Source organism: Hippocampus guttulatus, chromosome 7 (assembly GCF_054856545.1).
Source record: "Hippocampus guttulatus isolate MCC_2025c chromosome 7, RoL_Hgut_1.0, whole genome shotgun sequence".
NCBI classification, from domain to species: Eukaryota; Metazoa; Chordata; class Actinopteri; order Syngnathiformes; family Syngnathidae; genus Hippocampus; species Hippocampus guttulatus.
This window is the reverse complement of record NC_141267.1, coordinates 23,142,044-23,166,961: the sequence shown is the minus strand read 5'-3', so window position 1 is coordinate 23,166,961 and position 24,918 is coordinate 23,142,044. Positions and strand designations below refer to the sequence as shown.

Sequence of the window (24,918 nt, the reverse complement as noted above, 5' to 3'; positions counted from 1 at the left end):
AGTGAACCTCTGTTGATAAGGCCAAACGAATCGGATGCCTTGATCGCTACAAGCCTCGCGGATTTTTGAAAGTCACGCATTAGGAAACGAGAGACAAATGCTAAAAGTCATCGAAATGTGCATTTAATGTCTGCACATTGTGTAAACGCCACCCCCCCCCCTCCTCCTCCTCCCCACACTTGGACACCAAATCGCTGGCCGCGTTTTTTTTCAGTGTTTTAAAGCTGCTTGTTTTGTAGCGGGAGGGAAGCGGAAGAACAAAAATGTTTATTAGCACCAGCTTTGATTTCTTTCTTGAATCATTTGATAGAAATTTCCAAACATGTCACCCCTCCCCCCCCCCCTTTTTTTTTTGCGTGACTTCATCATGAGTCTCGCCCATTCGCCTGCTCCGATTGGCTGTGAGCTCTGATGACACATCGGAGCCCGGCGGAGGGCAAATACTATAAAGAGCTCCTCTCTCGGCTGTCGTCGGCCACACAGACAATCTGACTTCCTACTGAGGATATTATTTAACCCCCCCCACCACCACCACCCGACAGCGACGAGACTCAAACCGCCCACCATCTAGCCTGCCAGCATGTGTAAAGGACGAGCATCGATGCCGACGTGCTGCTTGGAAAGGTACGCAGAGCTTCATGAAAATGGATGGATGACAAGCAAGCCAGTGGAAACTGCTGTTTTGTTTTGTTTTTGGGGGGGGGGGTTGTTTTTAATGTTTACCTCCGTCTATGAATATTATTCTTGACGCTCACTGTGCAGGCGAAATAGGTTTGAGGTTAGGATTCATTCGCACGGATGACAAATGATCGCTCCGAGCCGCAAGACGCACTCGAGGTCGCGTGCCAACTCCGTCCGACCTTGGATGCTTTTCTCTCCGCAGGGCCAAAGAGCTGAAAGCAAGGCTGGGAAACATTTTGCACAAGTCAGAATGGAGTCCCTTCAGCTGTAAAATGGGGAGAAACAAGTAAGAGCGCGAGATGACGGCCCCGTCTCGTCAAGTCGGCGTCGCTCGCTCGTCGTGCAATTTGGTGAAATCTAACAATGTGCCGTTTGTTTTAGGCCAACGCTGGAGGAATGCCTGAGGTGGAAAGGATCATTTGAACAGCTCCTGTCGAGCAAATGTACGTACGTTGTACATCCTTAACCCGTGCGCTCAGCAGTTTCAACATTTTAAAAGAAAAACAAAACACGGAGCCGATGAAAGCAATGCATTTTGCAGATGAACGCGTCCACCGTTTTGTGCCCGTCGTAAGTGAATTTCCTCTTCTTTCTCCTCCAGGCGGATTGTGCGCTTTCACTGCCTTCTTATTATCCGAATTCAGCGAAGAGAACATTGCCTTCTACTTTGCGTGCGAAGATTACAGGAGTACCAAATGTCGCGCCAAACTACCCGCGAAAGCCCAGAAAATCTACGACGAATTCATCAGCAGCGACGCCCCGCGCGAGGTAACTCGACTACTCCACTCCAGCGGATTTCTCCAGCACTTTACAACCCACCACCACTGGATACAAAGCGCTGTCCGTGGAGCAAAAAGAATTCATACGACGACAAAGAAAATCAGAAATGAATAACAAAGAGAGTAGAAAGCACAAAAACAGTCCAACTCAAAATCAAGTCTCGCGCCGAGTCAAAAAGCCACAGAATCAAAACGACGAGTTTGAGAGATGTCCGCAGACCTGAGGCATCCGAGGACCTCCGAGAGGTCAGGTGGCGCCAGGCCATTTCAAGATTTGAAAACAAATAACGGGATCTTCAAAAGAACTCTAAAATGTAGTGGAGGTGATGTGCTCCCTCTTACGAGTGCCAGCCAAGAGGTGAGCAGCAGCATTTTGGACCAACTGGAGACGCTTGATGGAGGATCGGCTGACTCCAAAGTCAAGTGCGTTCCAGTCGTCTAGTCGAAATGTGACGAGGGCACGAAAGACCGTTTCAAAGACCAATTTCAAATCACTGGCCAGTTTAGTTTGAGACTGTTGGTTTAAGATCAGGAAGTAGGAGGGTCCCAAGTCCGTAGGCCGGGCTGTAGCGGGGCCGCATTCTGAAATCTTTGCTGAGCTATCAATCGCAGACGCAATTTGACCTTTTGTCTCTCGGTCCCATTTTTGCAGATTAACATCGACCACGAAACCCGCGACATCACCAAAGCCAACATGCACTCGCCGTCGCCGTGCTGCTTCGACCAGGCGCAGCACAAGATCTACATGCTCATGGCCAAAGACTGCTACCCGCGCTTCCTGCGCTCGCCGGCCTTCGGGGATCTCGTCAGTGAAGCCAAGCCAAGCGGCAAGCCGCCAAAAGAGCCCCGGCTGGTGGTGAAGGCGTGAAAGGAAGCCGTGCCGAGGGTCAAAAGGCGTGTCCTCTCATGAAAGACCTCGCACTCTGAAAGCCGGAAAAGAAAGAAAACGTGGCATTCCTGCCCCCCCCCCCCCAACTGGAGTTTCAATGAAAAGCGGTCAGGTGGTCAAGAAAGGTGGTTCGGAAAGTCACAAAAACAAAAAAGGGGCCACCGCGGAAGCTTGTGAGAAATGGAATCGCACTTTTTTTTTAAGTTTGCCTATACTGACAAATCCAACAAAACCGGCGTCGGTGTCGAGGCAAACGTGTTTGTAACGTCTATGTCAAAGTCGTGCACCGTTTGTGACGAAATCGATTTTTGTATTTCTGTGGCTGTATTTTGTGTGTTTTTACGAAAGAAAAGGCTATAATCATGTGCAATATAATATATTGAGATATGAAGGTTGTATTTTTACACAGCAGCGAATAAAGTTGACATGCTCAATTCATTCGGTTGTCATCGTCCATGCTCAACCCGCACAATTCCGACCGAGGAGAGCCGCGGGAGTCGTCAGGGGCACGACGTATAGGCGCCCTGTGACTGCACTGCCTCTTGCCCCAAAGTCAGCTGGAATAGGCTCCACCCACAATCCCAATGAGGATATGCCCTATAAAAAATGGATGGATGATGTTTCATCTAACAAAAGCATAGTTTAGACAGTATATTTGAATTTTTTTTTACCCGTGTCTTAATAAGCACTATCAGTTAAACAAAATGCTAATTCATTCATTAGGTGTGTAAATGTGCCTAATATTGTGGCTGTTCTCACACAAACTGGAGTGCACTTCACTTTGGAGTCGGCCAATCCTCCATCAAGCGTCTCCAGTTGGTCCGCAATGCTGCCGCTCGCCTCTTGGCTGCTACTCGTAAGAGGGAGCGCATCACTCCTACTCTGGCATCCCTTCACTGGCTCCCGAAACATTTTTGGATTTTCTTTTGAACATCCTGTCATTTGTTTTGTGACGGTTTTTGCGCTTTCTACTCTCTTTGTTATGAATTTACCGTTTGTTGTCGTACGAATCGTTTTGGCTCCACGTACAGCACTTTGGATTCAGCGGTGGTCGTTTTCACGCGCTCTCCAAATGCAGTCGATTTGAGCTGAGAAACAACTGCTGTGTCGTCCTCCAGCTGACAAGGTTCAAACATCCACCAACAGTGACGGGTCTATAAAGAAGATCCAACACAGTATGGACAGTAAGTCTCACCCGAGGCCGCGTCCCATCTAAGTGCATAATGTGATGCTATTAATACGTGTGCGTATGTTCTCATTCCATGGTAGCCGGCTGCATGCGTTGTGTTTCGTTGTTGCACCTTGGAAACCGTGTGAATGGGAAACGGGAGCGACCGCGAGAAAAGTGACAGCATGAACGTAACACAGCCAGCTGTAAAACTTTATTAGAAGCGGAGCAACTGTTTGCACTTGTCATCAACTTCAGGTCATAAATTGCAAAAAAGAAAAAAAAGGTCCAACGAACAAAATTCAAAGGGGTACGGGAGAAACTATTGGGCAAATGTTGCTTTTCCAATTTGTTGTTGCGTTTGACATTGTTGCGCCACGTGATTTATTTGATCCAAATCTGCACGGGGGCCGAATGTCTATTTTGTGTATTCAGATGTCATGCCATGGGAAGCGGTGTTGGGGAGGAACAGCCGGCACGCTCGCCCGTTGCATAATGAAACACTCGGAAGGCTGCTACACTCGCGCGTACCATTTCCGCGCCGGCATTTTGTCTTCACGGCAGTATGGCAAGGAGGTTTTTTTTCCAATCATTTCAGGCCCGATGACTTTGGATTGCCTTCCGTGGCCCTTCCCCTGCGTCTGTGATTAGTTACACGCCTTGCTCAAGAGCACCTCGGCCTCGATAAAGGCGTACAGAGGGAGGGAAAGGCAGCTATCGGTGAACCCGCTCGGCTGTGAGCTCCCAGGAATCTGAACACGCCTCAAATGGCTTGGGAGCAGAAAAGCAATCGCACAATTCATCAGTTGCAACAATAAAGTTGAATTGTGTCGCATCAGGCAAGCACGGTGGGCAAATGGTTAAGCGTGTCTGTCTGACAGCTGAGGCGTCCCAGGTTTGAATCTCATCTGAGGCCCTTGCCGAGTGGTGAACTACAATGATCGAGAATGTCCTTGAGGTTTTCGTGTTTTGTTGTACGTCCGGACAGAAGCGCAGTCAAATGGTCATTTGAGAATTGGAGCTTTTACTAGTGACCTTTTGGGTTGTTGTTGTTGTTGTGTTTTTTTTTTTTATCCTGCACTCAACAAAGACTCCATATCATCGAGAGACCTCAGATTCGCTTCGGATGACTTGTATTTCTGGAAATAGTTCATGATGCTCCTGTTTTCTGTATGAACGTCAGGGGGCAGTACAAAGCAGCAAATGGCCATTACAGTACAACCAAGTTCTGCGGTTGGTGGAAATGTCACTGGACATTTTATTTCACACTTACTGAAACAAGTGAGGTGAAAAAATGACATTAGCACCGGTGTGCCAGCCAAACCCGCAGAACAGCATCCCAGACGCTGTGAAACTGAGGCCAATTTAACATCGATGTTCTGCATGAAGCCAAGTCACTATGGTGACTACACGCACACACACATATACACATTTTCAAATAAATAGTGTAAAGACAAGAGCTCAAAAGATAAACAAAGACTGAAAACAATTAAGCATCGATTTGTGGAGACACAGCATTAAACTCTTTTTCACCTTCTCGCTTGTCTGGATTATTGGGCCCACGGCGACATTCATTGGAGAGCAGCACAAAAAATGACCGAAAGCTTTCCCTCAAAAGTCATGATTTATGCTGTTTTTTGTTTTTAAATCAAATAAATGTCGGGTGCGTTTCCCATAAATCATAGGTGTCATGACCTGCATGTTTTCCAAGTCTCCCTGTTCCAGCACACCTGGTTGAAATGATCAGATCGTCAGCGAGCTCTGCGCAAGCCCGACATTGAACCTGTTCATTTGAATCAGGTGCGTTGCAACAGAGAGACTTGGAAAACATGCAGGACAGCGGCCCTCCACGACCTGAGTTGGACACCTGTGCCATAAATGTTTGTCTCCTGCAAATGGAGACGGTCTTGTGCTTTTGTTATGTTCTCGCACCCTCTGGTGGTCAAGATCTGATGTTGCACTACTATTGAGTGACCGTGAACGGAAGTCCTCTTCAGCGTAACCCCAAGTATTGTCCATATGTTTCATTACTGATTGTATACAGTAATTGTAACTCTCACCTTCTATTTAATTTGGGTGTTTTTGTTTTTTTGTTTTTCTATTCTCTACATTTTTGTCTAAAAGCCCAAAGTGGAGTTTTGCCCTCTGGAAGGTTGATGACCACTGTCCACATGGTATCCTTACAGAATGCCGTGAATGCATTTCTCACAAATGATGACGTCGGATGAGACATTCCACGAGGCGCTTGCCTCATGTTTTACCAAGAGAGCACGAAGCGTGACGCTCGTGAGATTCTGAGGCCAAAGTCCAAAGAGATCAAAAGGCAGAAAACCCGCAGTAATGCCAGTGCGCCCTGTTGATGATTTCGATGCTTTTGAACTTTTAATTTTTGTATCCTCGCATTCAAACTCATCGGAATGTGAGTCTGTGTGTCTGTCTGAAATGTCAATGGAACTTTTTGGGCGTGGGACATCAGCTTTATGTAAACAAACTCCAAATGGAAACTAATTTCACTTGATATCGAAAACAGAAGTGATGGTTTTTTGGTCCCAGTGACCCTTGTACATCCCATCCTGTGGCTCCTTGTCTTAAACCAACAGGTCTCCAACTTGGGTCCGAAACTGGACAGCGATTTGAAATTGGAGCGGCAAATTGGTGCCGTTGTCAAATCGGGCTTCTTTCCTCTTTGGCGGGTGGCTAAAGTCGAGCCTCTCCTTTCTCAAGGGCACTTTGAAACAGTCCTTCATGCCTTCATCACCTCTCGCTTTGGTCGGAAGGTGTGCCTACTATTGTGGCTGTTCTCACAGAAACTGGAACACACTTGACTTTGGAGTCAGCCGATCCTCCATGAAGCATCTCCAGTTGGACCAGAATGCTGCCCATCGCCTCTTCACATGACTGCTATTATTTGTTGTCAAATCTTGAAATGCCCCCCCCCCCCGGTGCCTCAGGTCTGTAGATCAGACACTCTCAGAGGCACTGAAAACTCAGCAGAGGCTCTGGGGGGGGGGGGGTTCTTTTGCCGCTCCCTCTCTTTAGAATGAACGTTCGTCAGGCCCCCCTCGCTGCCCATCTTGCCCAAAAAATGTTCATTATTTGGCTTTGGACTCAGCATGAAAGTTGCTTTTTAGTTGGACTGTTTTTGTGCTTCCGACTGTCTTTGTTATTCATTGATGATTTGTTTGTTGTTGTATGAATTCTTTTTCGCTCCATGTACAGCACTCTGTACACAGCGCGGGTTGTTTTCAAGTGCTCGAGAAATGCACGCCAGTTGAGACGGGCAGACCTGTTCATGCCAATTGCAATCCATGTTCATGTCCTGTGAAAATGCCCTTTCTTGAAAAATGCACCCAAAAAAAATGAAATTGACAAGTTTGATTGTGAGAAGGCGGGAGGATGTGACCTCAGACGAACTTTGGTTTTCTCCATGTCCCAATATTCTCTTTCCACTTGGGACCCACATTTGGAACTTTCCCATGCTTGGACTGTTAAATTGTTGTTATTCTCTTCTGCGCCGCTCATATGATTGAACTTGACAGAATTTCTTGAAGATGTTGACTGCTGTGTTTTTCCTCGGCTCAGCTCAGGCGGAACCGCCTATTCGTGTCTGGGGCAGTGGTTGACACGAACAAAGTTACATCTTTGAGTACATTTTCCTAGCGCTTTTACTCGGATCGTTTAAGGTCCTTTCTGGTCCTGACTTCATCAAAGCGGGCTTGTAACTTTTTTCAAGCGGTGCGGCTGATGGCACGATGTCCAACAAGAGAGGGAAAGGTTGAGCTCCGAGCCGTTGGCGTCTTTGACAGCAGAAAACAAGGAACCGGACCTGGTGCGCGCCGGGCTAAGAATCCCCACTTGAGGTGGACCCCGGCGCGCGTCTCCGGCGTGAACATGCCGAGCTTCGCGAGTAGCGTTGAAACTCCACACTGCGTGTCTGCTAAATGCGAGATCATGGAGGTCGGTGTCGTTCCAGTTGCGTAACAGGAGCCACAATGTCAACTCCGCCTTTGTATTTCAAACTGACCTCTGATGGAAAATGTTCTCGGAGTAAAGGAATTCAATGTACTTTTCTAAGATTAGGATGATAACTAATACTTCTTGTACCTTCGTGTTTTCTCTTCCCCCGTTTAGGTCTTGAAGTGGCAACAATGAAAGCTGTCGTATTTCTGAAGCAAACAGGAGTTGGAGATGTTTCCCGTCCCATGTGTAAGAAGGAGTTTTATCTGAGGAGCCCTTGCAAATAAACATCTCAATGAAAACAATTTGTGCTGCTGTGGGAAAAGCGATTTAATTTCCTCTTGCATTCGTGCGGGCTGGAAAAGCCCTGAGAATCCGGACACTTATTAGTCACCCGGCCGGAATTGTGTCTGCAATTCGGCAACAAAGTAGAGCGCAGATATTTCAAGCTGGAAATATCCGGCTAATTTCGGTCGGAAAGTGTCAAATGGAGTGCTAGCCCAACTCAACTCGAGTGTATTTCTGCAGCCCTTTCAAACAACTGCCGCTCCATACAAAGTGCTGTACGTGGAGCAAAAAGAATGCGCACGACAACAAACAGTAACTTCGTAACACAGAGAGCAGAAAGCACAAAACAGTCCGACTCAAAATCAAGTCTCGTGCTGAGCCGAAAGCCCAAAGAATAAAAATACGTTTGAAGACGAGTTTTCAAGATGGCCAGCGAGGGGGGCTGGCCGAACGTTCAATCCCAACAACAATAACAGAAGTGTTTTGGTGAAATGAATGCTGTATTGGAAGCTGTTAGATCGGCGTGAAACACATTTCACACGGGCAACGGTCTCCATCTTTCAGGAGTTAGCCTGCCGTCTTAAATCGAAAATATTGAACAAGTTTGGCTGCATTCTAATATATACTGTGTGTGTGTGTATACCTGTATATCTATAAAACCAAAGCCCCACCTCAGCACGGTTGCATTCTATATATCAAAACGTACACTATATTGGTCTTGTCAAATATAACGTAGTGAGTAAGAAAAGTAGTGAGCTAATAAATGACATGATCTTGGTGAGAAGTGGTGACACTAAATCGCAGGAATAAATTGGTGGGAACAATAATATGAATTTGTCTCTTTCCTGTCCAAAGGGGACGGTCCCTTTTGATTCCGTTTCAAATCGTCGCTTATGACCGAGCAAAGATACATTTGGAAATGTCAGGAAACAACTTCTTCCTCAGTAGACGAGTTTCCCCAGAGCGAGAGCTGGGGAAAGGTCAGCCTCTTAGCCTGCTTCTCGCTGCGAGGCTGTGCGGGTGAGTATGCAAGAAAATTGGAGTGATTTTCCAATAAGTCAAGTCTGGTGCCGAATTCAGTCCCCTGTAGTAATTTAGTTTGCTGTGTGTGTGTGTGTGTGTGTGTGTGTGTGTGTACGTACATTGAAAAAGGCTCATCGCACTCATTTCCAATGTGACTGTGGATGTCATAAACAGCAGCTCTGGAGCCACCGATCGGGCTGTTGTCAAATAAAACGTGATCAGAAAACCACCTCGATCGAATGATCATCGTCGTGCCACTTCACAAGTGTCGCATGGTGATTTTGGAAAGACTTTCCAGATATTTTTTGAGGAATTCCACAGTAGCTTGCCAGAGTGTGCGGGTGATCGTGTTTATTCATCCATTCCAATCGATAACAACAGCCCTGTAAGTCAGGACCGATATGCCGCAGCGAAAGGTGTTCGAATGTAAACACCTGTCCTTCTTTGTCGGGGCTCTGCGGCTGCACACATTCCAGTCTGATTGGCTTCACTTTTGGCCCGCAGCCCAGGGGGGGGGGGGGGGGGGGTCTGCATAAAACCCCGCCGTCTTTCAAGCCACGGTCAGAAGGCGAGAGCAACTCTCAGGCTCACTTTGGACAAAAAAAAAACAAAACCACACACGATTCTACACATTTTTGAGCACACTGCCTGAAGGTTCTGCAGAATGTGTAAAGGATTAGCTGCCCTGCCCCAATCCTGCCTCGAAAGGTAAGACCAACCTGCAAAGTTAGTTTTTTTTCTAGAATTAGAGGTTTCTCCAACTTGGAAAATATATTTATTAGTGTCTCAACAGAGAAACGATTGTCATGATAAAACCGCAACGTCAAGATTAACAGCATTTTTGTTTTTGTATAATTCATCTCGTGAATGTTGTGTTTCTGGCAGCGTTATATCATCGATGCGTGCAGGATGTTGCATAATAAATCAGTGATTTAAAAAGAAAAAAAATGGAATGGTTTGGTTTCGTCACTGGAGGGTCACGGTTTAGGTCCCGCTACTGACAAGATGTGAAAACGGCAACTCGTTTTTGGAGAGATACTTGTCTGCACGCTGCTTTTTGAAGTGCCCTTGAGCAAAGCCACCCGCCACCCCCAGTTCAAAATGTGCAGTTCGGTTTTCGCGTGTCCCGATTTCTCTCCTTGCTTGTGCGGGATCTGGTTCGGTGTGTGGTGCGCAACACAAAATGCCGGCTGAGAAATTCAATTGAATTTCGCCTCCAGTGTTTGTCAATGGCGAAATCAAAACAGCAACAGCAACAGCAACGATGACTATTATGTTTGCCTCTGCTTTATTTCTTCCAGGGCTAAAGAGATCAAGTCCAAATTAGGAGTCTTGCTTCAAAAGCCAGAAAATGCAATCGACCTCATCATTCCCTATCCGGAGAAAACGGAGAAGAAGCCGGAGAAGCAGCAGAAGTAACTCTTTTCCCCTTGCGTCTTACTACGTGTGTAGCGAGCCGCGGTCGCAAGAGCAAACGTTTTACAGCCGTCACGAAATATCAAGGATGAAGCGCTTTCGGCCTTTCCGTCACCTTTTCGAAATTTGGTTTTATTCATGAGAGGTCAAGTCAGATTGGAGGACGAAGACTTGGTTTTTGTGTCTGTGTGTATTTAAGCCCGCCTGGTCACTCGATGCAAATCGTGTTGAAAATAGCAGGGCAGTTTTCCATTTGATGATTTCAAGGAGTCTGATCAATGGAAACGGAGGACTGGTTGCCGAGTGGCATCCGTGCAGGACACGAGCAGGACCAGAATGAGTTGACAAATCAACTGTCGTTTTTACAAATCCTGCAACTCATGAGGATTTTATTTTCAGCCTTGTTTTTCCATGATTGAATCTGTAGTCAATGTTAAAAAAAAATGTATCGCTTTTTTGAGGGAGAGGATTTTTTTCTTTTAGCGAGGACACAGAATTTGCTGTCATTCGTTTGTCATTAATTAATTAATTGATGAATTAATTCATTGGGAATTTCTCCATTGTGAGACAAATAAAGGTTTTCTTTAAAAAAAACAACCCCCCCCCCCCCCCCCAGATTTTAACTCATTCAGTACCAGTCAATTCTAGACCAAGTCTGAAAAGACGTTTAAAAACGCCTTTGGGAGTGAATGAGTTAATGAACAACGTAAATGTGCATGAAGATTCCCTCAACATTTTGTTGACATGAAACATTCTCTGCGCACAGACCGTCATGCGAGGAAGCGTCGCAGTGGCGTGAGAGTCTGGACCGAGTCCTGAACAACAACTGTAAGTTGGCCCCCCTTATCTCAGTCTTACTTTGGCTGTCTCGGCACACAAACACACGCGCACACAAACAAAAGCATATCCGAGTACGTACGGCACGATGACACGCGTACACGACATTGCGGATTAGGAAGTCTGTTCACTGTCGCCGCGCTGGTTCCGAGCGTACACTTTTAACCAGAGGTGAAGACCATTTCAGATGTCATTTTGTCGAAGTTCCTCTGAGATTACACAAGAGCTGATCTTGAGTTCATCAGGAACCATTCCCGAACAGGAAACAATGCCTTCTAGAGGTCTGCTATCTGTCTGGGAGACTGTTTACAGTGGAATGGTTGTTTGAATTTGGATTCCTTTTTTTGGGGGGGGGGTTTATAACATGAGTGACATGCAGTATTTCCAGACGCAAACTCAAGAGAGTTCAGAGCCCATTGACTGATTTCAGAATTGATGACATGGCTAACTTGACCCATACCACTTGATGATGATCCCCGTGTCCGTAGTGGGTTGTATTCAGAGCAGTGGTCCCCAAAGGACCAGTTGAGACAAGCACGTGCTGTTCGCGGACCGGCAATCATTTTTTTCATTGCTTTTAAATTGCCCGTTTTAAAGCACTGGTACCGACAACAAAGATAATTATAGGATAAGTGAACATTTAACGAACATAGATTTTTGTTTCATTCATTTCAGTGTTATTGTACTGTACGGCAAATGTAGAAGCAAATGAAGTCACTACGAAGAAACGGACTAATAATTACATCTTATAAACATTAAAAAAAAGCTAAATAATGATCTTCCATGCGGGTTAGCATCGTTGCTACTTGTAAATGCGACACGATTGATTGCCGCTTTCATTGGGCGGCCGCGGGCTCGTTACTAGCGACTCCTGTGCTCATGTTGACTTGGGCAGGCTGTTCAAACTCCGCTCGCATTTTCACGCTTTCCATTTGATCACTCGGGTGCGACTTGTTCAAAGGATTCAACCGCTTTCTTGTCTTACCTTGTTGGGGACGACATGCCACGCACAACAGCTTCCTCGTCCGCGTCGCTCGGGGAGGGACTTCTCTTGTCAAACGAGCTTCATCTTCGGAAGTCGTGGCTACCCGTCAGCTGCGCGTTTAGCTGTCCGTTTGGTCCATAGGTGTCCAACTCAGGTCCCGGAGGGCCGCTGACCTGCATGTTTTTTCCAAGTCTCCCTGTTGCAACACACCTGATTGATCAGATCATCGGGCTTGCTGACCGGGCTTGCTGATGATCTGATCATTTGAATCAGGTCTGTTGCAACAGAAAGACTTGAAAAAAAGGCCCTCCAGGACCTGAGTTGGGCACTTATGTTTTGGTCGATTTGTTACAATTACTTTCTGTGTACAGTACTGTGTCTTTCGTTGATTGGTGGATTTTGTTCATTTCAACTTGCAAACCAAGGTTGGAAGGAAGACTCGAGTCGCGCATATTTCCGCCACGTCTGAGTGAATAAATATGCTCGCAGGTCCCAGGTCTGTTTGTCACTGGCTACCAAACGGGCCGTGCCTCGGCGCCGGTCCGCGGACCGGCGCTTGGGGATCTCTGTTTCTAGCGCTTCAAAATGTGAAGTTTTTCCAGTTTTATTGTTTGGCTCCACAAAACAGCTCGTCAACACCGAATGGGCGTCACGTGCGTCTCTTTGTGTATCTTTGCACGGCAGCTTGATTGCCGCCCAGAGCTATTTACGTCCCAGCCGGCCATTGCCGCACGGTAGATGACAGATAAAAGCCTCGCGGACCGAGCGGAAGGCTTATCGTCAGCGGCGCACACTTGACCAGACAATGGAAAGTTTGAAGGGCATTGTGCTGAATTACAATGGCTTTTAATCAACCAAGCTCGCGTCGCTTCTGGCCTTATTATTCTGGAAAGTAAACACCATGTATTTCTTTCCAAATAAAGCCATCCGGCAACGATGCGTCCGTGACTGCAAAACATGAAAACCGTGTCATGAATTACTTTCCGAAAAACCGCTTCATTGACTCGCCGTCGACAGTCGACAATCAGCGATGTGTTTGTGCGGTCTCACTTTCGACAACCGAGTCGATCATTTCGTGTCTGGTCCATGTTTTGCATTTGTAAAGACGTTCTGTTTTCCACAAAGAGTGAGATGATGTTCAGCCCAAATCTGCAGCCGTTCACCGAGCAAATTCTCACTCGCTTCTCAGTATATGACAAGTGTTTTTTCACCCCGCGCCCATTAGATGGTCTCGCTACTTTCCGTAGCTTCCTGCAGTCCGAGTTCAGTGACGAGAATATTGAGTTCTGGATGGCCTGTGAGGATTTCAAGAAGACCAAGAACCCAGTGAAGATGGCGGCCAAGGCCAAAATAATCTACGAAGACTACATTCAGTCCGAGGGACCGAAAGAGGTCAGGCTTCCCCTTTCCCCCGCTCGATTCCTTGTACACCTTGACCGTGATTAGTTTCCGAATAACGTGGAGGCCTGGGGTCGGCAACCGCATGCGGCTCTTTCATTCTTATGTTGGGGCTCTGCGTTGCAGGTCAACATTGACCACTTCACCAAGGATGTGACCCTGAGGAATTTGGTGCATCTGACTCCCGAAAGCTTTGACCTGGCCCAAAAGCGGATCTACGCCCTGATGGAAAAAGACTCCTTCGGTCGCTTCCTGAGGTCCGAGCAGTACCAGGAGCTCTTGGTCAACTAAATCCGAGCCGGAGAGCGAGCAGCTGGGTGGGGAGGTGCTGGATGGATTTGGCTCCAATATGATCCCTTCACAATTAAAAGTGAACATTTTGAATCATTACATTGAATCGTTGTCAAGAGAAAAATATCTTTTATTTTTTTCTTAAACAAAATGCGAGCGAAAAGTGGGATGAACAATTCTCGGGTCAAAGAAAATCCACGAGGTCGCCCGCCCACCCACTTCTCCACCCGACACGCGCTTTCGCAATCCTCTTCAAAAAGTCAGCTGCTCAAACTAAATTGGACCATCAAATTTCCCTCCACATCGCATCCCTTGCGATACAGAACCGACCCTCTTTGACAAAATCAATAACTAACAATCAACTCTCATCATGAAGAGAGGGCGTCATTAGAAGGTCATTTGTTCAGACCTGATTGAGTTTTCGAAGGCGGAGCCAAACTGCCCGCGAATGACGCAAAACTGCATTTCGACATTCCTTCAAAAACATGTTTGAAGAATTGTCAAATCAAAGGATTTGACAATTCTTCAAACATGTTTTGCGCCAGAAAAATGGCAAGCTAGCGATACACGATACTGTAGTCTGTCTGTTCCGGCTTGACTGCGCCTCAGCGCACACAACAAAGTCCTTCCCGGCACGGTTGGATGACGTTGCTGTGGAACAACTTGGACCGCCACGACCGAAACCCCACCAAAAACACTTTTGGACTGGAGGATGTGAGGGAGACGCTTCGTGTCTCTAGTCAATGAGCGCTGACAGAAAGATGCTCTCTTGGAGCAAAAGCGGGGTCACTGAAAAAAAATTAATGTAGTTTGAACTCAAAATGTCAAGCTGGGCAGTTAAATAAATATGTTCAGTACTGCAGAGTTTCATGGACTCTCGGCCCCCGTGTATTGTCACCACAACAACTCGGCAAATTGTTTTGAAGCAAAAAAAAAAATGTTTTTCAAGTCTCCCTGTTCCAGCACACCTGATTGAAATGATCAGCAAGCTCTGCTTGAATCGGGTGTGTTGCAACAGGGAGACTTGGAAAACATGCAGCACAGCGGCCTTCCAGCACCTGAGTTGGACACCTGTGCGCTATGACCTTCATTTTGTCTACTTATGGTTAAAATAGCTTGAAGGTTTTTTTTTTTTCCAGGCAATTGTTGTTGTTTTTTTCTTTTTGTTTTGTTTCCTAACCCGGTCAGCTGTTTTCAAGACACGTCAGCGGGAAGTATTGACAACTCTGATGAAGGCTGAAGCGACAGCCGAAATGGTCAGCTAGGGAAGAATTTTTCTCTTCACCCCCCGCCCCCCCCCCAAAAAAAAGCCCTTAAAACTAAATCAGCTAATGGCAAATTATTGACGTGTTCCTAAAATGAAACGTGCACCGGCCCTCCTTCAAATTACAACGCGCTTCATGGCGAGTGATTATCACAAAACCCTCTTTTGTCGTTTCCCCGTTTGTCGTTCCACACACGCACACGCACACACGCGCGCGCGCACGCGCGCATTCCTGTCGAGCGTCCACCGCGCTCCTCTTTTGGCTCCTGCGAGAGCCGCCCTTGCGGAAAGCGCTGGCAAGTTGGCTCGGCGGTCGAGCTCCTCAGCTCCCACGAAACTGCAAGTCGCTCGGATGGGAAATCACGTGGGAGGGAAACTTGGAATAAGGTGAAATGCTTTTATGAAATGTACACAAAGATATCAGCAAGCTGGAGTGGCGTTTTCCCCACGTGCTCTCACTTCCAATGTTGTATTCACCGTACCCGCAAACACGAACCAGGGACGAGATTTCCGATTGCTCCCAACGCTAGTTGATCTCTTTCTTCGATATGTATATTCCCTATAAATTGATTGTTATATATATATTCGAGCAGAAAGTCAACAGTGACGGAAACAATGGTGGCCCTAATATTTGTGTTCAATGGGAGAGTTCACGTACTGCAACGATATGCATGTTTACGACGTACATCTGTTTACGATATATACATATATTACAAAAAGCATTTATTCTGTAATCAACGCGTTTATTGTTGTTTCCATATTCACCATTTGTGAAGTCCTTTTTGTTTTAGAGCATTGGCGCGATGTGGAGGCGAGCCGTGGCACCGATTGGCAAGTCTGATGCCGCAAAAGGAGGCGCCGGCCGATCAGCAAAAACAAAATCGGACTTTGAGAATGATGAAGATGTCACCAAGTCCCGCATGTATGTCTTGGGAGTTGAGCACATAAATATATCATACCTGCGTACTACACACTACTTCTGAAGATGTATTTATTTGACGTGTAAATATTGATTTGCATTTCTCTGTGTCTAATTGATCCGTAAATACAAATGCGTATGCGTGCGCGTGCCGTAACGGACGATCGCTTGAAAAATAGATGTTTGGTCAAAAAAAGGTTGATATTGATAGATTTGTGGTTTTATTTGAGGGCAGGGGAGGGGTCTCAAGGGTAAGCATTTTGGTCGTGGTCGTCGAGCGGTTCCAAGTTAAGAGTCGGTCACCCTTAAGACGCTCGTTCAAGTTGAATTTGCCGTCTCGGTGGATTCCCACGGAGCGTTTAACAATAGAATGTTCCCGATCCTGACTGAGCATGGAGATGAGGTCATGTTTCGGACGCATTTCAACCACAGACGGGCTGTGATTAAAAGCGGCTCGGCCAAAGCTTCCATTTTCTCCTAATATGGTGTCACCCCCAACATAATCTGGCCGCCCGCTTGATATTCGGCCAGTAATCTGGAATTAATTGAAGAGTCAAAGTTCAGAATCAGGCTGATGTGGAATTAGCTTCCACAAATTGGCCCTTCGTCTGATTTGTAATGGGGAAAAATGGCCACAGGAGCGTTTCCACTTGTTTCTTGAGAATGCGGCCCCCGTCGTCAGCGTTATTTATTTTTATTTTTTTCATCCGCCATCTGATGAGTGAACAACAGAACGGAAACAGATGCGACAGAGAGAGTCGGCCAACACAAACACGGTCAAAGGCTCGGCCGGTCACAACCGCGGCTATTTCCAAGAAGAAGTTGGAAAAGCTCCGATTCCTTCGGGCCTGGCGGGGAGGGGGCGGGGCTCGGTGACATTTCCAACGACTTGTTTGCTTTACGGATCTCGCGCGTTGTCGCAAGGAGCCTCGGAGGGCGGCGCGGTTAAATATATTCAACAGTATGTCAACGGCAATAAGGGGGAACGCGATCCGACAACGCGGAAATGTCGTCAGGAGTTTTTCGAGACGTAAATACGATCCAGGAAGGGGTCAAAGTCACGATGTTGACTTCGCGCCTCAGCGACGACGGGACTGACGTCAGCCTCGGCCTCGGTGCTTGCGGAGGCCTCGGGGATTTGGGCCCGCCACTGTTGTTATGGACGTGGAGAAATAAGATCGCCGTTACGCCAACGACCTCCATGAGTTTGCCATTTGCAACATCCGCCGAGAGAAGATTGAGAGCCGATGCGTCATCCCGCTCCTGCTGCCGCTCTGCTCGCATCGAGAACGAATTATCGGATGACATGACATTATCAACCGGCGACAAGAACTTTGGTTTATTTTCAGAGCTGCCACAGCACATAACGGACGAGTCTTTCAAAAGTGTGAGCAAAATCATTCGGAAGGTGCATCTGGCGTCGACGCGAGTCACCGTTTTGGGACCAACTGAATGAGCAAATGGTGCTATCATTTAGGATCAACGTTTCTCAACGTACCATTGCAAGGAACTTTGTGATTCCATCAACTGCGGATCCATAATATGATGGGGGGGGGGGGGGGGGAATCCAGAGAATCTGGAGAAATCTCTGCACACAAACTGGCAAGGCCCGAAAACCAACATGGAATAACTTTTGATCCCTCAGTGCATTAAAAACCGCCAGCGTCGGTTGTAGGACATTGTCATGTGGGCTCATGGGCCCCATCCCATTGATCAACAGCATCCAGAAAGGCTTCTCGGGGCCCGAGTTGGACTGACGCCAAGCGGGAGCGCGTGCTGTGGTCTGACGAGTCCGCGTTTTTGCGACAATTCCTTTTTTGAAACCACGAACCGTTGTGTCCTCCGGGCCGAAGACGAAAAGGACTGTTGTTGGACTGTTAAGTTCAAAAGGCAGCATCAGTGATGGCATTAGTGTGTGCACATCTGTTCCCCGAACCTCTAACGCTGACGAGTACGCTGTCCCAAGTTGCGATCGTGAATGCGAATGATCGTTTGTCTGCGATTGGCCGGCAACCATTTCCGGGTGAAGGCAGCCCACTGCCCGGGCGGCCGGATTGGGCTCCAGCACGCCCGCGACTCTCGCGAGGACGAAGCGGCTCGGGTCATTGTTGGATGGACCAGTTTGAACATAAAACGTCTTGTCGTGTTTTGAATTAAATGAAGGATGAAGAAGATTTGCCAATCATTGTCTTCTGTCATGATTTACATTTTACACGCCATCCCAACTTTCCTGGAATTGGCATTTGTACATGTACAAAATCCACACTCACGTAAGATCGATTCAGTAAACCCCCCCCCCCCCACCCCCCGTGGCACCCCAGTCCTGTCGTGTTTACCGTCAAAGCGAAAAGAAAGAGACGCAAAAGTGATTTGGCCACGCATCCCCGCCAGCTGTTGTCCATTTATCGTCCATCCCGGGTCATCGCCGTACACGTGGCGAGCGCCTGAGTGTGTACGTGCTGCCTTGCATGGATGATTACATTAAATGCTCAGATCCTGTCAGGATTCCATTAGCGGTGTTTAAAGCAGCTTGATGTTGGGGAGGCGGCGGAGAACATCCAGTGATAAGCCAGTTAATGTGGAACGAATCTCTGCTCGGTCTGCCGGTCTGTGGCTGATCAACCCTGATCTAATATAGCCGCAGGCAGGGAGACACAAAATGAAGTCATCGGCACGACGGGACGTGGTCAATGTGTGTGTCTCGTGACATCGTGTTCATGGCCTGTTATTCATGTTCAACGGGGGCAGAGCGGGAATTTAATTTGGGGCCCACCGGTGAACATCCTGACTTGGAAAAACGTGCCTGCCATCACCGCAATGACAGACATTTATTTTAGCTCTTGTGAGCCTCCTACTCGCTTCAACCTGACGCGTGCCAATCTGACACAAATTGAGCGGCCGTGTGGGAATGCATCCGTCCATCCATTCATTTTCTTCTGCTTCCCCAAGATCGGGTCACAGGGTAGCCCGGACGTCCCTCTCCCCAACCGCTTCGTCCAACTCTCCCAGTGGGTCTCAAGGGTCGTCAGGCAAGAGACATCGTCTCAGCAACAAATCCTTGCTTGTCGCCGGGGGCCTCCTCCTACTATGACATGCCTGGAACACGTCGTTACACTGTAGGGAGGCAGTTTAACCAGATGCCCGAGCCACCTCATCCTCATCTTCTCACTGTGGCGGAGCAGCTGCTCTATTCTGAACCCGTCCCGGATGACCGAGCTTCTCACCTTATCTCTCAGGGAGAGCTCGGAGAGCACCAGTTGCCACCGGCTGACCAAATGCGCGAACAACAGACGGTCCGCCTTTAGAAATACATTCTTCATTGTTGTCTTATATTCTGTTTTGGTCTTTTTCTCGCTTTCACAGAGAGCAATGTTATGAATGCGAATCGAGTAAGGACTGATCATCTCAGTATTGGACAGTGTTTTTCATTCAACCAATCATTAATTCAGTACCAGACAATTCTGGACCAAGTCTGAAAAGACGTTTAAAAACGTCTTTGGGAGTGAATGAGTTAAAATTTCATTCAAACAAGACTCTCTGGATAAAGGAATATTTTCAGTCAAAATGTGTTTGAAGCACTCTTTTTTTAAATTTTGTGGATGACTGGTTAGCGCATCAGGCTCACAGTCCTGAGGGTTTACGGTGAACCCCTCGCTCCTGTTCCTCCAGTTTCCTCTCGCATTCTGAAAATGCGAGAAATGAACACTGCGACTCGATGAAGCCGGCGCAACTACCAGCGCAATGTGCAATTTTGGGAAAAGCGCTAACGGGAAACAGAGGTGAAGGCGGCAGTGGATCAAAAGCGAATGAAGGATAAGCGTAGGGTCGAGTGGAGCGGAAACCGCCGAGCCAGGTTGGGCAGGGAGGCGGACTCGTAAATCACGAATCATCTGGCACCCGCTGGCAATTCGGCAGCGGTCTCAACCCACAGGAGGGGGATTGCTAACCAGCTGCAGGTGTGGGAACATCCTCCGGCCCGCCCTGATCATTCATGGAAAGAGACAAACAGAAGCTCCCCGGGAGCGGACTCGCCAAAATAAATGAACAAGTGAGAATAAATACACTATGAGGAAGCGGGTCTGCGACAACACATGACATACGCCAAAAAAAAAAAAAATCACAGCAAAATAAAGTACACTTATGTCATCAATCCATGTCTTCTGTTTATTTTAATTCTAAACACGCGCGCGCACACATACCAAACACTATTTTGTGTACAGGACAACAATTCATAAACAACAATTTTTTTTAATCATTAAATAATCATGCAAAGTTACATTCAAATCAACTGCTTTAATATTATCCTGCTAAAAGTCCGAATCAATTTAGGAATGCAACATTAAGGCATGCTAATTCTTTTTATATTCCTTCAATAATTAACAGTTCGTAAGGTTTCCAATCTCTTCCTATATCAATATATATATATATATCTATATATATGTTAATATTGTTTTCAAACAAAAAAAACAAAAAAAGGTTTTCGGATTTCCCAGGACAAAATCCAAAAGGAAAAAAAAGTTACTGACATTCATTTCCAAGTACACTGAGGTAGTAGACAAAACTCAAGACTGGGCAGGCTGCGTTTCCGGGTTTCTTTCTTCTTTTTGCATCCAAATTGCATTGTCGTGACTCAAAGGTGGTCAACGGCGGCGCAGGCAAATGCGCTTTTCTCCACAGTCATCTCGCGCGGAAAAATGTTTGACATGTTCTTCCGGTTTCGCTTCCCGCCTGGGCACCGCCGGCGTTTTCTTGCTGGATGGCGGTGGTGTCCCAGCCACTTTTTTCTTTCTTCCGTGCAACCGAGGCGTCGGCCTGAGACAATTCGAGGATCAGCTTGGAGTGCAGGAAACGTCTGTAGGAGTCTTTCTCCATCAAAAGGTAGATCCTCCTCTGAGCCTCCTCGAAACACGCGCGAGAGGCGCTCGTCACGTTCTGCAGAGTTTCCTCTCTGGTCGCTGCATCCAGGTTGACCTTCAACAGACACGAAGAAAAAAAAATGTCATCGTATTTTGCATTCGGCTTTGTGTTCTCTGCCGTGCTACTGCGTCCCGGTTACCTCATTGGGAGAGTCTTGCGCCACGTAACGCCGGTAGATGAACTTTGCTTTCTTCTCCAACTCGCAAGTTGGAGTCTTCTTGAAGTCCTCGCACGCCAGCCAGAACTGCATGTTCTCTTGGCTGAACTCCGACATCAGGAAGCCGGTAAACACCGATCGGCCCTCTGCCCAAGATATCAAACATGAAACGCTCTTCCATCGGCAATGCTTGCCGCAGAGCCGAACCAAGCGTTCGGTACAAGAGCCCAGTTCACAATAGTCTGGAGGATTCAATGTGCTCTGGAAATTCTAAATTAGATGATTTTTTTTTTTTAAAAAGGACATGCTTGGCATCGTCATGAAACACCCAACCTATGGACCTAAACTACTGTAGCCATGGTGGACATCAAAAGTTTGCACACTCCTCTTCCAATGACTGTTTTTTTTTTTTTTTTTGTGACATAAAAAACTAATTAGACCAAGGTAAATCATTTGCAAAACCTGCTACTGACCCAAGCGGCATTACAAGACCTGCGCCACAACTTAGACCTGCTTTTGAACTCGTCGAAAATCTGGTCGACTTTCGGTCGAAAACGGACAGTCGGGCACAGCGCGCACGACCAAATTGCAAAACATGCTCCAGGAGAATAGCACGAAAGTTAAGATGTGTCGGTTTTTACACCCGAGTGCGCGTGCGCTGTCTAGAAAATTAGAGCTGGGTCGAGTTGTGCCAAAGCCAAATTTTCAAACCTTGACGTGACCCCATATGTTCTCACTTAGCATCAGACTCATTACGATTCTAGAATGAATACCAGACTCTATCAATTCCCGCAAATGTGGCCCGGAAAGACTCGGAAAAACGTGTCATGACGTTCAAATGAAGCGATTGCGGTCATGCGAGGAGCAGGTCAGATCTTCGCCGGCGACCCTCAGGCCATTGCTCTTCCGCACGCTCCCACACGCTAGCTGCTCGGCACTGGCCACTGAGCTCCCGAGGGGCGGCCCAGTAATGCGTCGCGACACGTAGCGGGGGAAGCCAAGCATGAGAACGTATGCGGTGCTTCCGTCTGAGTGTTTGGGGCTTCGGGCCAAGTCTTCCGAGCTTCGCATTTCAATTCTGACTCAAGCGTTTGCTGCTACGAAGAATTTCTTCATCGGAACACTTCAGAGGGGGACCCGCCTCCCCGAAAGCATTTCATTGTATTATTGTAACGAACGTTGTTGCGTACAAGATTGTGTCAAACGTTGCCCACTCGGCATCCATTACAGGCTGGTAGGGGGATTCCCCCATCTGCGGCCCCTTCTCAAGGTGGGGGTTTCTCTTTGGTTTTACCCTCCGGAGGGATGTCATGAATACTTGTCAACTTTGAGACCGTTTGTGATTGAGGGCGATAGAAAGAAATGTGACTTGACTTGGCTTGTATCTGACCAGACTGACAGTCATTCAAATAATCACATGGAGGAGTTAGTTTAGGTCCATCGGTTGACTTCTTTGTGAACATCTTTGTTGTTGTTTTTTAGTGAGGGAGCACAATTATTTTATTCCCAACTTACTTTCAGAGTTCATCACGTGGCTGAACGATTCCTTCCATTTTGCCACCTCAGCAGCAGTTGGCATCCTAAAACAATTGATTACGATCAGTTTGTTGTATTTTTTTTTTTTGAAAGAAAAGGGAACACGACATTTTTGTTTGCTCTTAATATAATCCACTATCCATTGACCCTCGCCCGATATCTTCCCTTGTTTGCTGAGAGACTCTAAAATGAGTAGAAAGAATCAATCGGCCCGCAGCGACCCAGCAGTCGATAATTGTTGTTGCGAGCCTGATCATGGCCCCCCCTCGCCTGACTCCCTGACCAAATCGACAGGAGCAATCCTTTCATAAGTATGTCTTCATATATATATTTGACACACACACACACACACACACACACACATACACGTTTATGTAGTTTTGCAACCATCTAAACCTTCTTCACTGCTGTAAATTGGGAATTGATCTCCATTCTTCTTCTTCTTCTTCACGGGAATCAAGTCAAGGCATGAGACTAAAGTAAGAATGTCGTATGCGTGGTGGGTTTCTGCTGACTGGGGATTGAACAACAAAGCGATTGCGACAGCTGAAGACGTTGAAGTAGTTCCAATTCGAGTTGAACTCCTCGTTGCGAGATCCTCCGTGCTAATAAGGTCCTCCGCTCGATGGGGTGGACCGCACGTAGAGCGACTTGAACGTTCTCATCGACAAGGCATCGCTCAAAGTGTACTTGGCTGTGTAACCTTTCGTTTCTCTTCCCAAATGAATGACGGAATTGTCTCCTGACCTTTTTGCAGCGTCTTCATCCTTTTCTTTGGTCTGCTTCCGGTCCACCTGCTGCTTCTGCAGCAAGAAGCTGATTTTGTGTTTGATGTCTTTGGCACTAAGGAGAAGAGCACGAAGCGAAAGACAAAGGAACTCTTTGTCAAAAAATCTCACTGAATGGTGAGCTCATTTGATTCAAACGAATGCGAGACGTAAGACGAAAGCTAAAATGAACGTCATCCGACAGTCGAAGAAGAAAAAAGCCGCTCATAAAACAGTCCTTTTAATTGTCTGCCATGTGAAATCTTACTTACCTTTTCAGGCATGTTGCAGGAAGGGTGGCAAGTCCTTTACACATGGTGAGATGTCAAGCGGCCCAAATTGGCGCGATTTTCTTTTGCCTTTGACAGCGCGCGCGCAAACACAAGTGAGGTGGTTTGAAGCAGTTCTGGAAGCTGATCTTCTGCTGAACACAGCAGTCTACACCCCTCCGAGTGCACGTTGACACAAATGCCATTATCCCACCGGACAGCGGGGCGGGGGAGCGATGGAAAAAGGAGGACCTGACGCAAATGCTTCCTTTTGCTCATCGGCATGCTTTATTTCCTTACCGGTCAGATATTACGTAAGGAACAAATGTACGTGAGTCCTTTCCAGAACGCGCTATCTCCGTTCATCACTTTCGTACGAACACGACCGGAGCACTCGGGCAAGGCGTCGCTGTTTGCAGACGACGCGGATTTGTGCAAGCAGACAAAGCCTCATCACGCGCTTTGTCTCATCCGGCACCGCGGCAGCCGCGTCACCTGCGGCCAGTCAACGCGGCCACACAGCAAGGCTGCTTTTTTTGATCCTAATCTCAACCTGCGCCGGCCGCGCATGCTGTTCCACACGTCGGCCCGTCACAAGTCATCATTGTTCCGTGACTTGCTGAACGACGAGGCCTTCGAAAACAACTCGGCGGTGAACGTCTCCCCCCCCCCCCCCCCCCTCCCTCAGATGCGCTTTCGGGGTCATTACGCTCAAGCTGGAAACAGCTACACTGTGTGCGTGTCTGCGTGTGCGTGTGTGTGTGTGTGTGTGTGTTTGTTAGTTGGATTTTCCTTCAAGTGCATGGAATGAAAGTTGCCTTCCCTGTAATCCCTCCTACAAGGACTCAGTCAATGACTTCCACACCTCACCAACCTTCTCCATGGTTACGTGTTGTAAAACTTGAAACGAGTCAATAATTGCGCAAGGCGGAGCCGTTTTGTGGACTAGGGTCAACGCAATGGAAGTGACGACTATTTTTCTTTTTTTAAGTAGTTTCAAGAGATCCTTTGCTTTCAGGTATCTGCTGGTCATTAGCATCAAACCCAAGCAAAGAAGCCCAGTCGCGATGAAAACAAAACGTTGCCTGGGTCAATCAAGTTTGCTTCCTGCATGGACTCTGAAGTTTATCTTTGAACCGGTGACAGATGAAGCTCTCCACCCACTGGAATTCTTAATTGGAGAAAAGTCCAAAAGGTCCAGAGGCACGGGGGCACTCTGTTTTTAGTTTTTTTTTTTTTTTTACAATGGACGACAAAGGGAAGCTTGAAGACATTTTTGAATTTCCTTTTTAAGAAACGTGTACAAAAGTAGCCCAGAAGCATCATTTTGCGCTTCAAAAACCACGTCCTGTTTTAGAACAAAGGAGAGGAAATGCA

General features: G+C 47.2%; 3 protein-coding genes across 3 annotated transcripts; 2 read left to right on the top strand and 1 right to left on the bottom strand.

The window, feature by feature from the left end:
• Positions 1-381: 381 nt before the first annotated feature.
• LOC147203170 (regulator of G protein signaling 5-like) lies at positions 382-2,787 on the top strand. Its single transcript, XM_086116407.1, has 5 exons — positions 382-624; positions 884-967; positions 1,063-1,124; positions 1,283-1,449; positions 2,113-2,787. Exons 1-5 carry the CDS (start codon positions 581-583, stop codon positions 2,326-2,328), a joined length of 573 nt encoding a protein of 190 aa, XP_085972533.1. The 5' UTR covers positions 382-580; the 3' UTR covers positions 2,329-2,787.
• A 6,561-nt stretch (positions 2,788-9,348) lies between these two features.
• Positions 9,349-15,947, top strand: LOC147203169 (regulator of G protein signaling 5-like). The gene is made up of 5 exons (XM_086116337.1): positions 9,349-9,493; positions 10,087-10,200; positions 10,968-11,029; positions 13,249-13,415; positions 13,548-15,947. Exons 1-5 carry the CDS (start codon positions 9,450-9,452, stop codon positions 13,710-13,712), a joined length of 552 nt encoding a protein of 183 aa, XP_085972463.1. The 5' UTR covers positions 9,349-9,449; the 3' UTR covers positions 13,713-15,947.
• Positions 15,948-20,083: 4,136 nt separating this feature from the next.
• On the bottom strand, positions 20,084-23,670 carry LOC147203168 (regulator of G protein signaling 4-like). Its single transcript, XM_086115768.1, has 5 exons — positions 23,545-23,670; positions 23,253-23,348; positions 22,485-22,549; positions 20,952-21,115; positions 20,084-20,866 (listed from the first exon to the last, which is right to left on the bottom strand). The coding sequence occupies exons 1-5, from the start codon at positions 23,586-23,588 to the stop codon at positions 20,573-20,575; spliced, it is 663 nt and encodes a 220-aa protein (XP_085971894.1). The 5' UTR covers positions 23,589-23,670; the 3' UTR covers positions 20,084-20,572.
• Between the last annotated feature and the right edge of the window lie 1,248 nt (positions 23,671-24,918).

Coding starts and splice junctions, on each gene's coding strand:
- LOC147203170 (XM_086116407.1), top strand. CDS start 581: ATGTGTAAAGGACGAGCATCGATGCCGACGTGCTGCTTGGAAAG. Junction 625..883: donor CCGACGTGCTGCTTGGAAAG/GTACGCAGAGCT, acceptor TTCTCTCCGCAG/GGCCAAAGAGCTGAAAGCAA. Junction 968..1,062: donor TGTAAAATGGGGAGAAACAA/GTAAGAGCGCGA, acceptor CGTTTGTTTTAG/GCCAACGCTGGAGGAATGCC.
- LOC147203169 (XM_086116337.1), top strand. CDS start 9,450: ATGTGTAAAGGATTAGCTGCCCTGCCCCAATCCTGCCTCGAAAG. Junction 10,201..10,967: donor AAGCCGGAGAAGCAGCAGAA/GTAACTCTTTTC, acceptor CTCTGCGCACAG/ACCGTCATGCGAGGAAGCGT. Junction 11,030..13,248: donor CCGAGTCCTGAACAACAACT/GTAAGTTGGCCC, acceptor CGCGCCCATTAG/ATGGTCTCGCTACTTTCCGT.
- LOC147203168 (XM_086115768.1), bottom strand. CDS start 23,588: ATGTGTAAAGGACTTGCCACCCTTCCTGCAACATGCCTGAAAAG. Junction 23,349..23,544: donor CCTGCAACATGCCTGAAAAG/GTAAGTAAGATT, acceptor TCTTCTCCTTAG/TGCCAAAGACATCAAACACA. Junction 22,550..23,252: donor GATGAAGACGCTGCAAAAAG/GTCAGGAGACAA, acceptor CAATTGTTTTAG/GATGCCAACTGCTGCTGAGG.